The sequence below is a fragment of the Rhinolophus hipposideros genome (genome assembly GCF_964194185.1).
Source record: "Rhinolophus hipposideros genome assembly, chromosome: 15".
Classification (NCBI taxonomy): domain Eukaryota; kingdom Metazoa; phylum Chordata; class Mammalia; order Chiroptera; family Rhinolophidae; genus Rhinolophus; species Rhinolophus hipposideros.
Genome location: NC_138061.1, coordinates 27,589,985 through 27,602,893, shown reverse-complemented (window position 1 = coordinate 27,602,893; position 12,909 = coordinate 27,589,985). Strand labels below are relative to the sequence as shown.

Sequence of the window (12,909 nt, the reverse complement as noted above, 5' to 3'; positions counted from 1 at the left end):
TGGGTACAGGAAATTTAAAAAGCGGGAAAAAGAATACAGACTGTATTCACCATGACAACATGCTAATTTCAGTAACCAGGCAGGGAGAATGTAATTGTAATTTTCAACGTAATTACTTGAAAGTAATGTCAGCTCACTCTAGCCAAAAATTGACTCTCAGAAGTTAAAAATGATCTGGTCATCAAATAGCTGAGCGACACGCTAGGCTTTCTACAGCTTAGTGGTCCTTTATGAGCCATGACTTACCTGTCTGGACTGGCACTGGTATAGGAATCTGGCTCTTGATACATGAGCTTGTGGGTTGGACTGGAGGCCTATATACGCCCATAGTACCTGGATCTCCAGGGAAACGGGTATGACACAGCAGGAAGTACAATGCGTAGCCTGCAGAAAGATAAAGAAGCATCTGCTTGAATCACTGATGGTTTCTATCGTCAGTCACCATACATTTAGTAGCCATTATTTCTTAAACGTTATAAAATAACAGACGGCTTAGAGAAAGAACACAAAAGTTCACACTAGACCACATTATTGTCCTTGATCTTAGGAAAAGTAATATTCTAAAATGGAAATTACTAATCGATTAATAAAACATGAGCCCATGTACTACGGTTATAAGAAGTTCTCAGTGAGTGGTGCATAGTCAGGGTTATGGAATGCCAGAAGGAGAAACATCCATTTCTGCTTGAGGATGGCTTCATGGAACTGGAATGAGTAATATGTGATTGGGAGAAACAGTGATTAAAGAAAAATTCAGGCAGAGAGACATAAAAAGGCATATAAAAAGGTATACAACTAGAACAGCACATGATGCCATAGAGGGACTTTCATTGATTAACGTGAATAATAGTTACTGAATGTCTCCTATGTGCCAGGCATGTCCAAGGTACTGGCCCTGAACAGACCACGTGACTGAAGCAAAGGACCTGAACACAGGGACAGTGAAAGGCTAAGGGAGACATTTCAGTGTTAGATTAGGAAGTAGTCTGCTTCTAGGACTGATTCCAAGATGCAGGAAGGATTAATGGAAGTGAAGATATCAATCAGGAGGTTACTGTAACTTAGCAGATACAAACTATCCTCAAATATGCCTTGAGTTTTTCTAGCTTCATACTTTTCTGTAGTAAGGCTTAGACATAGGTAATAACATGTACAAACTAGGAATAGAACCATATTTATATTTAGACCATAAATAGACCATATTTAATTTATTAAGGAACTGTTAAACTGTCTTCCAAGTGGCTGCACCATTTTGCAGTCCTACCAACAATGTCTGAGGGTTCCAATTTCTCCTTGTCACTAACCAACCCCTTCCTGCATTCAGCCATGTATCACCCCAAACCACATTCCCTCCGTATGGCTTTGAGGTTTAAGAGAACTCAATTTGACTTCAGTTGCTTAAAGGCTGGATGAAGTATATGTGTTTTCTTATCCTCCCAAATCTCCTAAAAAGGAAAGAAGTATACAAAGAATAAAGTCATGATTGTGCTGAGAAAGGGAAACATGGCACTTTAAAAATAATCTCTAAGGGGAAAGGCCTTTCAAAATCAGCACTAAAACTCCAATGTAAAAAAAAAAAAAAAAAGGCTGATGAATTTCACAACATAAAAATCAACTCTGCATGGCAAAAAACACCATAACCAAAGTCAAAAGACAAATAACTGGGAACAAATATCTGCAAATCATACCACAGAAAAGAGCCTATTTCTCAAATACATAAATATTTCCTATAAGTCATAAGACCAGTAATTCAGTAAAAATGGGTAAGGGATATAATTAGATAATAAAGAATATACAAATTGTTGAACCATATGTCAAGATTACTCAACCTTGCTCACAGAGAAAAATAAAACTCACTGGGATGCTATTTTTCACTTATCAGATGAGCAAAGATGAAACAGTTTGATAGCAGTATTGATGAAGGGGTTGTAAGAAGTCTCATGGGTTGTGGGACCATAAATTGGTACAATCCGTATGGGGAATGAATTAGCAATATTTATTAAATTTTTAAATGCATGTAACCTTTGATCTAACAATTCTACTTCTAGGATTTATCACATAGGTTTACTCTCACATGTATGAAACAGTACCTGAATGAGGTTATAAAATGTTGCATTGTGTGTAATAGCAAAAGACTGAAAACAACATGAATGTCCAGCAATAAAACTGGTTAAGTAAGTGAAATTATGGTTCATCTGTATAATGGAATATTATGCAACTATACTATGCAAAGAATGAGGAGGCTTAATACGTACTGACATGGAACAAACTCTAAGATCAAGTGAAAAAAACCAAGGTGCAGAGCAGTATTTATGATATTATATCATTTGGACTTTAAAAAAAAGAATGTAAGAGTATTTACTTGTATGAGCATGTATTATCTATGGAAGGAAAGAAACTAGTAACTTTGGTTGTGTCTGTGGAAGGGAAGAGCTGCCTGGGAGAGAGATTTTTATTTTGTACTTTTTGAATTTCAAACCAAGTGTATGTATTACTTACACAGAAAAATAATTTAAACTTTTAAATAAAAAGAAATAAGATTAAAGGTACAGCTGACTAAAGTGAGGAGATGGGGGTAGGCAAAAAAAGAAGACAGAATAGCACAGCAGATTTCCTTGTTTTACTTAGACTGGAGTCTAGAGATATACCTGCTATTCATGGATCTAGTGGGCCACCAGGGAAAGTAAGAGCTGAAACAGCTAAATGAGGTTACTTCTGGGGTGGGAGTGTCGAGGTTTTTACTTTTCATTTATACCATTCTACATGGTTTGAATTTTTAGCCTGTTAATGTATCTGTATTCAAAGTAAATGTAAAAATATACGTTTTTAGAACAACAAACAGAAAGAACACAATTTCAAATTCAAAGAATCTGTGATGACCAACATTCAAGCATATAAGAGAATATTTGGTATATAGATGAAATGTGTTAATATTTATTCTTACTGTGAGTCAGGTTGATTTAGAACCACAGAGCATGGCCTTTATAAATTTCTACATTTTCTACCTTCAAAGTTTTCCCCAAGTAAGGAAAATGTTAGGTATAAACCTAACCTGAAATAATGACATCAAAGGGGCATGATTTCTTACATCCTTCTTCTTAAAACAACTGCATTATCTTCCTTCTATGACAACCACATCTTCTAGGGAAATAGGGTTGGTTTTAATTTTAATAACAGTAATTTACAAACAGAAAGGGAAAGTTGAGTCTCCACAAGATATATTTCTCTCCTTACTGAAACACTGCAGTTCCTGCTGAGGATCCTGGTCCATTCTCCCTTCTGGGCTGGGTTGGCATTACCAAAGATGGCAACATGTTCTGGTCTGGGCCTTCCGTGAAGAACCTGATACATGTCCTGCTGCAAGCGACTGCAGTCCACATTTTTCAGCCTGAAATTAAACACCATGGAGGCTGGAGTCCAATGCTAACATAATACTATAACCATCCTAATGTATGAATCCAAATGTTAGAAATAATACTATAGGGAGGGCCAGTTAGCTCAGTTGGTGAGAGCGTGGTGCTAATAACACCAAGATTGCCGGTTCGATCCCCGCATGAGCCACTGTGAGCTGCGCCCTCCTTAAAAAACTAAATAAAATAAGTATTAAAAATAATACTACTACTACAAAATAAATTGGAGGAAAATAATCCTTAGTAGGTATCGAGGACTGTCAGAAAACTCTTAGCAATATTATTTAGATGAGACTACTCCTAACTAGCATTCTCTGAACTCTCATTCAAAATGTAAAAGTTACTATGCCAACATAATCCCTACAGAGACAAAACTGTAGGAACTGATGCAGAAGCAAAGAGTTACCTGAACTTGCACCCAGACATTGCGTTCACTCCAAATTGTACTTCGTGCCTCTTAACAGAGCAAGTTCCATCACCGTGGCTCTGTAAGAGGGTCATCTGAGGTGGGAAGTGACGGTCAAGGAGATCATCACAGGGAAAAAAGTACGCTCTTCTTGTTTCCTTAACACTATGTATATTTTATTACCATCATGATATCGTTCAAGTCACAATTTGTATTCTTCCCCCAGTAATTAAAAAACACAGAGACAATTAGTGATTTTCCAAAAATGGTTAACCACACACCAGCATATAAATACATTAAAACAAAAATCAGTCACAATCCTCTCACCTTTGGGCAGTCTAACATAAGTTTTAAAGCCTTGGATTGCGTCAACATTTGAGAACGTGATGTATTAATGGTTTGGTAAAGGAAGTCATGGATACCTAAAAAATGGGGGGACCTCAGAATTGGAAAATCAAAAAAATCAGCAGCTACAGTTTTCTCATGAAGCTGTAACAGGCCACCCAGCTCAAGAAGGATACTTTGTGACTTAAGTCGCCAGTTAGAGCCAAGAGTGGTTTCCCCACAATATAGCCAGGATTCCCACTTCTAGGACCAGGGAGAGAAGCAGTTGTGCTCTGTCGAAAAGCCTGCAGAAAGAGTGAAGAAGAGTCACTATGGAGAAAAGCATGTTCTCTTACCTGTACTGCTTGGCTTCATGCCCTCCCTAAGGCAATACAGTAAGTTAGCTGTACTGAACAATCTGGCTTCCTTCCACAGCGTAGTATTTTGCAGAAATTTTTATTCCAATGACTTTTCCTGTTTTTCCCACTTAAATAAGTACTGAGTGATCTGAATATTGAAATTCACTATATGCTGCTCTATCAAGGATTACAATGAAGGATCTATCAACGCTGTTTCTCAAAAATTACTATCAATTTCGGGCTATGTTCAGCCTGGCTGAAAGGAATTTAAACGTAATTTAGAAATATATTTTAATTAACTCAACATGTTCCAGAGATGAACTCTGAGAGACATGAGACTTGGTTGCTGACTTGAGGGCAGAGTTGGGAAGAAATCAGACTGTGCTGGGTTCAAAAAGAAGAAAGAAGAAAGCCTAAAGGTGGTGATCAAGATTAGAAACTTAGATTAAGTGGGAAATGAATAAAACTCTGAATGCCATCACATTATATTTTTTACACGTTCATGTTCATAAAGATACAGAGGCAAAAATTCATGCTCATTGTAAGCATGTAAGCTCAAAGAATACAGAAATATAAGGAGTGAAAGTGGAAAGAAAAAACAAACAAACAAAACACACAACCAACCAGTTGAATGCTCAGAAATAGGAGAAAAGCTAGTTAAAGAATTTCTGTGGGATGCTGGCTGAATTTATGATTCAAAATGACTATTTAAAAAAAGAGTTTGGAGTTGAGATTGAAGTCCTGCTTTGCTGGGGGCCAGATAGAGAATCAGAGAAAATGTTAATGCATATTGTTGAATTCCTACCATTTGTAGTTAAATTATGGGATATTAAATTTTAAGGCTTCAACTGACAGCTTGAACTAGGCTTTCATATTCTTATTGTATTTCACATGTGTTACAGAAGCAGAGTAACTATTTCTAAGCCAATATTCCTTCCCCTCTCGATCCCATATAGAAGGGCCCTAACCCTGAAACGAATGATGAAGTGTTGCTGTATGGAAGTGTCTGGCTCGACAGTCAGGTTGGTTTGTTCAAAACTGACAGAGACTTTCTGGATTCCAAAAGTCCCATTGGTCTCTATCTCATAGACGACCTGAAATACAAAAGTAGAATCAATTAATAAAAATTATTTACTGGGTTAATTAAGTTCAAGACAAAAGATTTTCTGTCTTTAAGGATTTTTTTATAATTGAATGAGGGTACAGTATGGTGACTATAATTAACAATATTGTACATTTGAAAGTCGCTAAAAGAGTAGATCTTGAAAGTTCTCATTACAAGAAAAAAATTACTAAACTTTTGTGGTAATGGATGTTAACTAAACTTACTGTGGTAATCATTTCACTATATATATATATATATATATATATATATATATCAAATCATTGTGTTGTACTCCTAAAACTAATATGTTATATATCAATTATTATCTCAATAAAAAATAACTGAAGGAGGGAGGATAAACAAGTAACCTTAAAAATGCCAAACACAAATACCATGAAAAGACAAAGTTGACTTCATATTATATCTACACATTAAAAGAGAGACTGGACAGAGTTTTCTGAAAGCGTTAATGGGAGAGGTGAGTTTACAGGAAGAAGTGAAAGGGAAGCAAAATAAGTTTTGACAGTGTGCGGAGGAAGGCTGAGTAGGGGCAGAGGTGATCATGGAATGGAAATATGGTTTACTTCGCTATCCCCATGTCTTAAGCGGAATAAAGATAATTGCTGGAGATGGAAGTTAGAAGCAATTGAAGGTAATTGAATAGATTTTTGAGCATAGTCCTTAAAAATTATGCTTTACGATTAACTCTTACTTCTGTAGGTTGATGAGAAGAGAGAGAATAGAGGAAAAGAAGTTGATTAGTCTATTTCAGATGTTCAGATGATACTGACTTCTTCAGAAGAAAATGTGGTCAGTAAGAACCATAATAGACGCATATGGACAAAGAAAGAGGAGTCAGAAATAATCTTAATGTTTTGGACATGAAATACTGGAGGATGGTGGTGATGCAAATGACTGAAACATGGTGGGGGATAGAGGATGGGCTCCATTCTTGACATGTTCAGTTTCAGGTAGTGCACAGAAATTCATGCAGTCTGGTACTTAATAGAAGATGAAGCACCTCTGGGAATGTTGATCAACATACATCACTCCAGGACCTGAGGTCAGCATCCCTACCTGGGAAACAACATTCTGACAAGTGTTTCCAGCCAACAGAGGAGAGTCAGCCTTTGAGACAAGTGTTACAGGAACCTGGAACTAGCCAAGGGAAAGAAGCAAATCAACTTCAATGGAGAAAAGGCAGCATTTTCTCTTCTAGCTTACATATCATGCTGAAATGAGTAGTTTTCATTTTCTACCATCACCTTTATCCTTCCATTGCCAGCCTGCAACATAAGTTCAAGTCATTCTAAATCAGCACAACTAAGAATATATTTCTCAGAACATTAATTCTAGTAGATATAAAGGTTCCATGGTTAAAAAAAAGTTTTAGAAATACTATATTTGATACACGCCTCTTAAAGATTAACAAGGCCCTCTAGCATATTAAAGATGCCAAGAAGTCCACCCTAAATATAGTGTTTAACTTTATTTAACCCAATGTTTCCCAAACTTATCTAATACCTTTTGAATTCTTATTTCATATGATGCTTATTAATCATATAGAACATTAATTTTAGGAAAATATTGTTTTAGATACACACTTAACAGTTTGATTTGTCAAATATACATTTTCTTTCACTATTACAATCTAGACTGAAATTGCCTGAGATGCAAAGAGACTGAATATTCTCTCTACTTTCTTCTGATACATAGCATCATACCTTCATATTCTGCAGATCAGTCATACCTCTTGGAACCTAGAATAAAAAAATAACAAAAAAATGACTATGCATATACGTTAGAGAAAAATTTCCAGTAGCTTGTTGTTTCACATTTAGGGAGTGAGGTGGGAATCAACATATTAGAATGATTTGCTTCCTCTCTTGTACCTGAGGCTTTATATTAAAATGCCAGGAGTAAAGCTGAGGGGAGGTTGGTTGGACTGCAATGCCCACCTACTCTGAACAGAGCTCTACTGAATGGCAAAAGCAAGAAGTTGTAGTGAATAGTGAGACCACCCCTGCCACCCTCCCAAGCCAAAGTCCTTAGCCTGGAGGATGAGAATCTCTTATCTTGTTTATACAGCCCAAATTCTTTCATCTTTCTTCAGATGATAGGGTTTTGTAGGCCCTCTGCCTTTTATGTAGCTCTTGGGCATTCTGACTTCAGTTCAGTGCTTTTCCCACAACCCCAAAGTTGAAAGCTTGTTGACTTTAAACCCACAATGGTGACAGTAGGGGGAGAAGGGACACCCACCTTCAAGACTGTGAAGTTATAGTAAGAGGCAGCATTGAGGGCTGGATCCAAGGTGCAGCTGTTTGCGAGGTCCTTGAAGAAATGAGCACAGGTTGTACTTTTACTCTCTAGGAAACCTTAGAACAGAAGAATCAAGGGGATGGTAAATGAGAAAGCCTATTTTAAATTGAACAAAAAGACTGGTACTTCTGCTCTGGACTCACCTGCAGGATTGCTCTCGGCACAGAGTCCCCCAGCTCCAACTCCTGCAGGTTGCCTCAGCAAGCTTATTACAGACCACTTGGAGAAGTAAGTCACAATGGGGTCCCCAGCCTGAACAAAGTAGAACAGAAATGCATTCACAGTGAGACTGGACTGAAGTCCACCAGAAAAGTAAAAATAAAAATTAACTCAACAGCTTGTTAATGTAGACAATACTGCAATCCTAAAGAGCTAACAATGGTTTACCTAATTCCGTGTTTCCCCCCAAATAAGACCTAGCTGGATCATCAGCTCTAATGCGTCTTTTAGAGCAAAAATAAATATAAGATCCAGTGTTGTATAATATAATATAGGACTGGGTCTTATATTAATTTTTGCTCCAAAAGACGCATTAGAACTGATGGTCCGGCTAGGTCTTATTTTTGGGGAAACACGGTTGCAGCAGGGTACTTCAAAGACACCCGGCAGTTGACCACTGTGAGGGAAAAACCAAACCAAACAATCCCATCCCCTTCCCCAGGCTCACCCTGTAAAAAGATGATGGTGATTGGGTTTGGAATGTGGAAGTGAATGATTTGCCTTCAAATTCTGTAACCAGGGCCTGGAAGTTGCTTGCATTGACCTTTTGGAGCTCCTGGAAATAGTTTAATTTTGCTAAAATGATTTTTAAAAAGAAAAGGGATTTAGGTAAAGAAAGACATTTATTTTTAAATATCTTGAATACCAAGTAACTAATTTTTAAAAATATTTTTATTGAGGCATAATATATACATATTAAGGTGAAGTAGATGGAAGGAGAACTGACTCTGGGTGGTGAACACACAATGGGATTTATAGATGATGTAATACAGAATTATATACCTGAAATCTATGTAATTTCACTAACAATTGTCACCCCAATAAATTAAAAAAAAAGGTGAAGTATAAAAATGCACTAATCTTAAGTATAAACTCAAAAGAATTTCTACAAATTTATACATTTTTATTACTATTACTCAGTTTACAGAACATTTTCTCAGAAGGTTCCCAATCAATACTCCATCTTCAGAAATAGCGGTTCAGATTTCTATCATTTACTAATTTATTTGGAATCTATTAAATAAATTATTGTTTTGGTATTAAGATCTGAGATAAGACTATGGCCAATGAATGCCAGTTAGTTCCAAGTCTCTGATGCCAGGAATGTGTATGATTAGCAATTTGGGATGAAAAGGAGAAGCTCAGTAATGCTAACATTTGCCCTACACCAAGTGTGTCTCTAGTATAACAAAATAGTAGTGTTTCCATAGGAACATGGCAATGTTAGACAATATTTGATTTGTCCTTTCCAAACCTTTTTGTGCTCTAAACTTCAACTGACCAGTCCTAATAATAATGTTTCCATCTCTCAAGCATATGGATTTATCATGTTTTATTCCTTTCACCTTATAATTCCTACATTCAAAATTTCAGACACTCCAAAGGGGTACTTTCTATAACAATCCTATAATTTATTTTATAGCAACATATAAATCTACCCAAGCTTCTCCAGTCATCTCTTTAGGACACTGGGAGAGAGATGTAAGAAAAGACCTCTGGCATTGTCCCCTCCCAGAGGGTGGCTGGTGATGGACAATACTCTGCTTCACCACCCAAGTCTTCTGCTAACTTGAAAAAGGAACATAGCAGAAACATGACCTGTATGTATTCCTTTATTCTTCAAATAATTATGGTCATTTGGACAGACTCAAAAGGTATCAAGACCTGCATCACTGAAAGCTAATGAGGATTCTACATGACAACAGCTTGACCTTTATCCTCTGCGATCACAAAGCCTTAATTATTTGACTTTGCAGCTTTCTGATAGAGCATGAAACGGAGACTACAATGCTCAATTCTGGGGGTGTGCAGTTTACTTACTCTTTCTATATGCTCTAGATACTCAAAGCGTGGTGCCCCAGCATCACCAGGGAGTTTGTCAGAAATTGAGAGTCTTAAGCCACTCCCCAGGCATAGGGAGTCAGAACCTGCACGTTAACAAGCTCTCCCGGTGATGTGCATGCATTTTGGAGTTTTAAAAGTATTGCTGTGGGACAGGTGATGCTGACGCTGCTGGTTTGCAGACCACCTTCTTCTGCCTCTGATCTGAACCTTCAAACTTTAAAGCTTCCAGGAGCTGTTTAACATTTCCTCAGAACTCAGACCCTGAAAACCACATGGAAAAAAATGCTTACCTCATAAAAAATGCAGTTATTTCTATCCTTGTAAATGAAAGAAAAGCTAAGTTAAGCTAAGAAAGAAGATAGGCTGAGATGGTAAATATCCATCTGACTATTTTCATGGCTTAAAAGAAAAAGAGAGAGTTAACATTTTGACTCCCACTTTAATGCAGGGATATTGGTGCTAAGCAGGGATGATGCAGATAAGGAATATAGGCTAAGGATAATAAACTTTGATACAATTTCAAATGTGGAAGAAAGCCTAGAGGCCATCTGGCTCAATGCCATTAGGATATCTGAATCCTGAGACGTAAATGAGTTGCCAAAGGCCTCAGAGCCATCTGGCAGAGCAAGGAGTAGATCATGGATCTCCTGATTCCTGGTCTCCAGTCTACTTAGACTTTGACTAAGAACATCTGTTGTTGATGATCATTAGCAGCAAATATTAAGCACTGTGTACAAACATAGCTCTGGTCCATCTTTTCTAGGTGCTGATAATTTACCTTGGAAGACACAATGTTCAGTACACATTCAAAGTGTATAGTTTCCAAGAGAGTGACTCTCAGGTGTTGCTGGAGGAAGAAAGTTCAGAACCACTGGTCCAGAAGCAGTGTCAGGATGGTATACGAGAAGCAGGAGGGGAGATTAAAAGGAGGGAGGACCAGTTGGACGTTAATGTAATAGCTCTAGAGCATAACAAGGCTGCTGGAGCAGCTGCAATCTTATTACAAGTCCCCACAAACTGAAAATCGGTTGTTTTCTGAAGTAAATATAGTTTTGCTATTTCTTTTTTAACAGTCAGATGAAATCAGGATGAATTAACTTTCAGGGTGGAAGGGACAATTAAGTCTGTTTTGTGTGAGAACATTATTTTGCTTCTTAGACATTAAAAAAGAGACATATTAGCTTCATATCTTAAGAAATGTTATAGCTGTCACCAGCACATTTCTAAGTCCATTTAAAAACCTTAATAACAACCACTACCTCTTATCATTATTGCACTGTACAGTTGCAGAGCACTTTCACATCCAGGGCCAGTGTTAATATTTTTTTCAGTCGAAGAAATGAGACTGGGAACTCGAAGAGGTCTGCCTAAGTCTGTGCAGCTAGTAAATGGAAAGGTTGAGATCGGGGTCTAATACGCTTTCCCCAACACTGCTGTCTCATAAAATAAAAACAAGGTTGGTACAGACTCATTTTTGAAAGATTCAAGTATTATTCGGTGCCTCCTCTGTAGAAGGTACTGGGGATTCAGTGCGTGCTTTCACGGAGATTGTAGCAAGTCAGGGAATACAGCCTGTCTGTAATTATCTGGGCTAACAGGGATGATTGAAGTTAAAGTTTGGTATGGGTTTTCTGACCCAGAGCCAATAAGGGGTATGAAAGTGCACATGTTCACCTAATAAGAAAAAGAGAGGGGGCAGGTGGAGAGGCAGAAGGAGAGGAAGGGTGATAGAAATTCAAAGGGAAAAAAAAAGTTTGAAAGACAAAGAAAAGGATAGAAACAAAGCCAATTTTCAATAAATGTTAGGCACTACGAACGGCCAACATGTCTACTCACAGTCGTTCACATGGACACAAAACCGCCTCATTCCATTTGGATCCATGAAAACTCTTGAAGGCAACGGGGAATTACTCCTGAAGATTAGAGAGTTGTCCACACACACCCAACTTGCAGACCTGTGTGGAAACAGAACGACTAATACACTTAGAAACACAGGGTCAGGTCCACAGAAGGGTGCCCCATGGATGCCAGTCAGATGCCAAAGAGAGGGCGCCTTGGGCAGCCCTAGGACAGCACGAAGGTTCTATTCTATTGGACGGGCCTGCTCTAGGGAATCCGAAGAGGAACGTCACTCCTGGGAGAAACCAAGGCAATTCCATGTACAGGAGAGGAAGTGGGGGAGGAGGGCAGGAAGGCTAACTCTTCCTACTTCCAAATAGTACCCATTCTAGGGCCCCAATCCCCTTTAGGATCCAACCTGCGCCACGCAACTCACCTCACGCTGCCTGGGAGGCAGAAGGAGAAAACTGTCCTCGGATGAAGAAGGTAGCAGTCCTTGTCGCAGCAGCAATTGATATCGCAGGTACCAGGAGTCAAGTCACAGACACAGATCGGCAAGACTGCGAAGGTACCACATAAAGCAGAGAAAAAGGGATGAGATCCCCCGATTCCTCCAGGTGCGAATTCCCCTCTTCTGACAGCCCCACTGCTCGCTTTGTGGCAATTCACTGTTGACAGAATTTGAGACCTAAGTCAGTAGTTGCCATCCCCCCATCTCTTCTCCTCACCTGGGAAGAGGTCCGCGGTCCTATTCCCGGGCGCCGGAGGGGTGACGACAGGAGGGCCCGCCGTGGAGCTCCCAGGCACGGCCCTGGGAGTTTCAGTCCCCTCGGTGGGCTGAGCTGTCCCACCCTGCGACCCTGGCCCCAGGTCCGAAGGAGTGGGCACTGGCCCTGACGGGGAGGAAGAAGGCTGAGGACGAGCGCCCTCGGGGACCATCAGGAAGAACACCTGCAGCAACAGGAGCGGAGAGGCGCACATAGGTTAGTCGAGACTTCCGACAGTTTCAAGGTGGATTTCTGCGGTCGCCAGACGCGGTGCTAGAGGATTGAGGGGAAGGGCAAGAGTCGCAAAGCGTGTGAC

General features: G+C 39.0%; 1 protein-coding gene across 2 annotated transcripts in view; it reads right to left on the bottom strand.

Annotated features, from left to right (window-relative positions):
* TCTN3 (tectonic family member 3) overlaps positions 1 to 12,909 on the bottom strand; it is a 26,289-nt gene extending 13,380 nt beyond the window's left edge. For both annotated transcript variants that reach the window (XM_081074737.1, XM_081074738.1), the window contains exons 1-13: positions 12,555 to 12,909; positions 12,263 to 12,386; positions 11,824 to 11,942; positions 8,591 to 8,718; positions 8,067 to 8,175; positions 7,864 to 7,979; positions 7,329 to 7,364; positions 6,682 to 6,762; positions 5,468 to 5,593; positions 4,338 to 4,445; positions 3,817 to 3,911; positions 3,235 to 3,388; positions 247 to 384 (exon numbers count right to left, since the gene is read on the bottom strand). In XM_081074737.1, the coding sequence (XP_080930863.1) occupies positions 247 to 384; positions 3,235 to 3,388; positions 3,817 to 3,911; positions 4,338 to 4,445; positions 5,468 to 5,593; positions 6,682 to 6,762; positions 7,329 to 7,364; positions 7,864 to 7,979; positions 8,067 to 8,175; positions 8,591 to 8,718; positions 11,824 to 11,942; positions 12,263 to 12,386; positions 12,555 to 12,807 (1,587 nt within the window). In that variant the 5' untranslated portion in view covers positions 12,808 to 12,909. The remainder of the gene's footprint in view (positions 1 to 246; positions 385 to 3,234; positions 3,389 to 3,816; positions 3,912 to 4,337; positions 4,446 to 5,467; positions 5,594 to 6,681; positions 6,763 to 7,328; positions 7,365 to 7,863; positions 7,980 to 8,066; positions 8,176 to 8,590; positions 8,719 to 11,823; positions 11,943 to 12,262; positions 12,387 to 12,554) is intronic.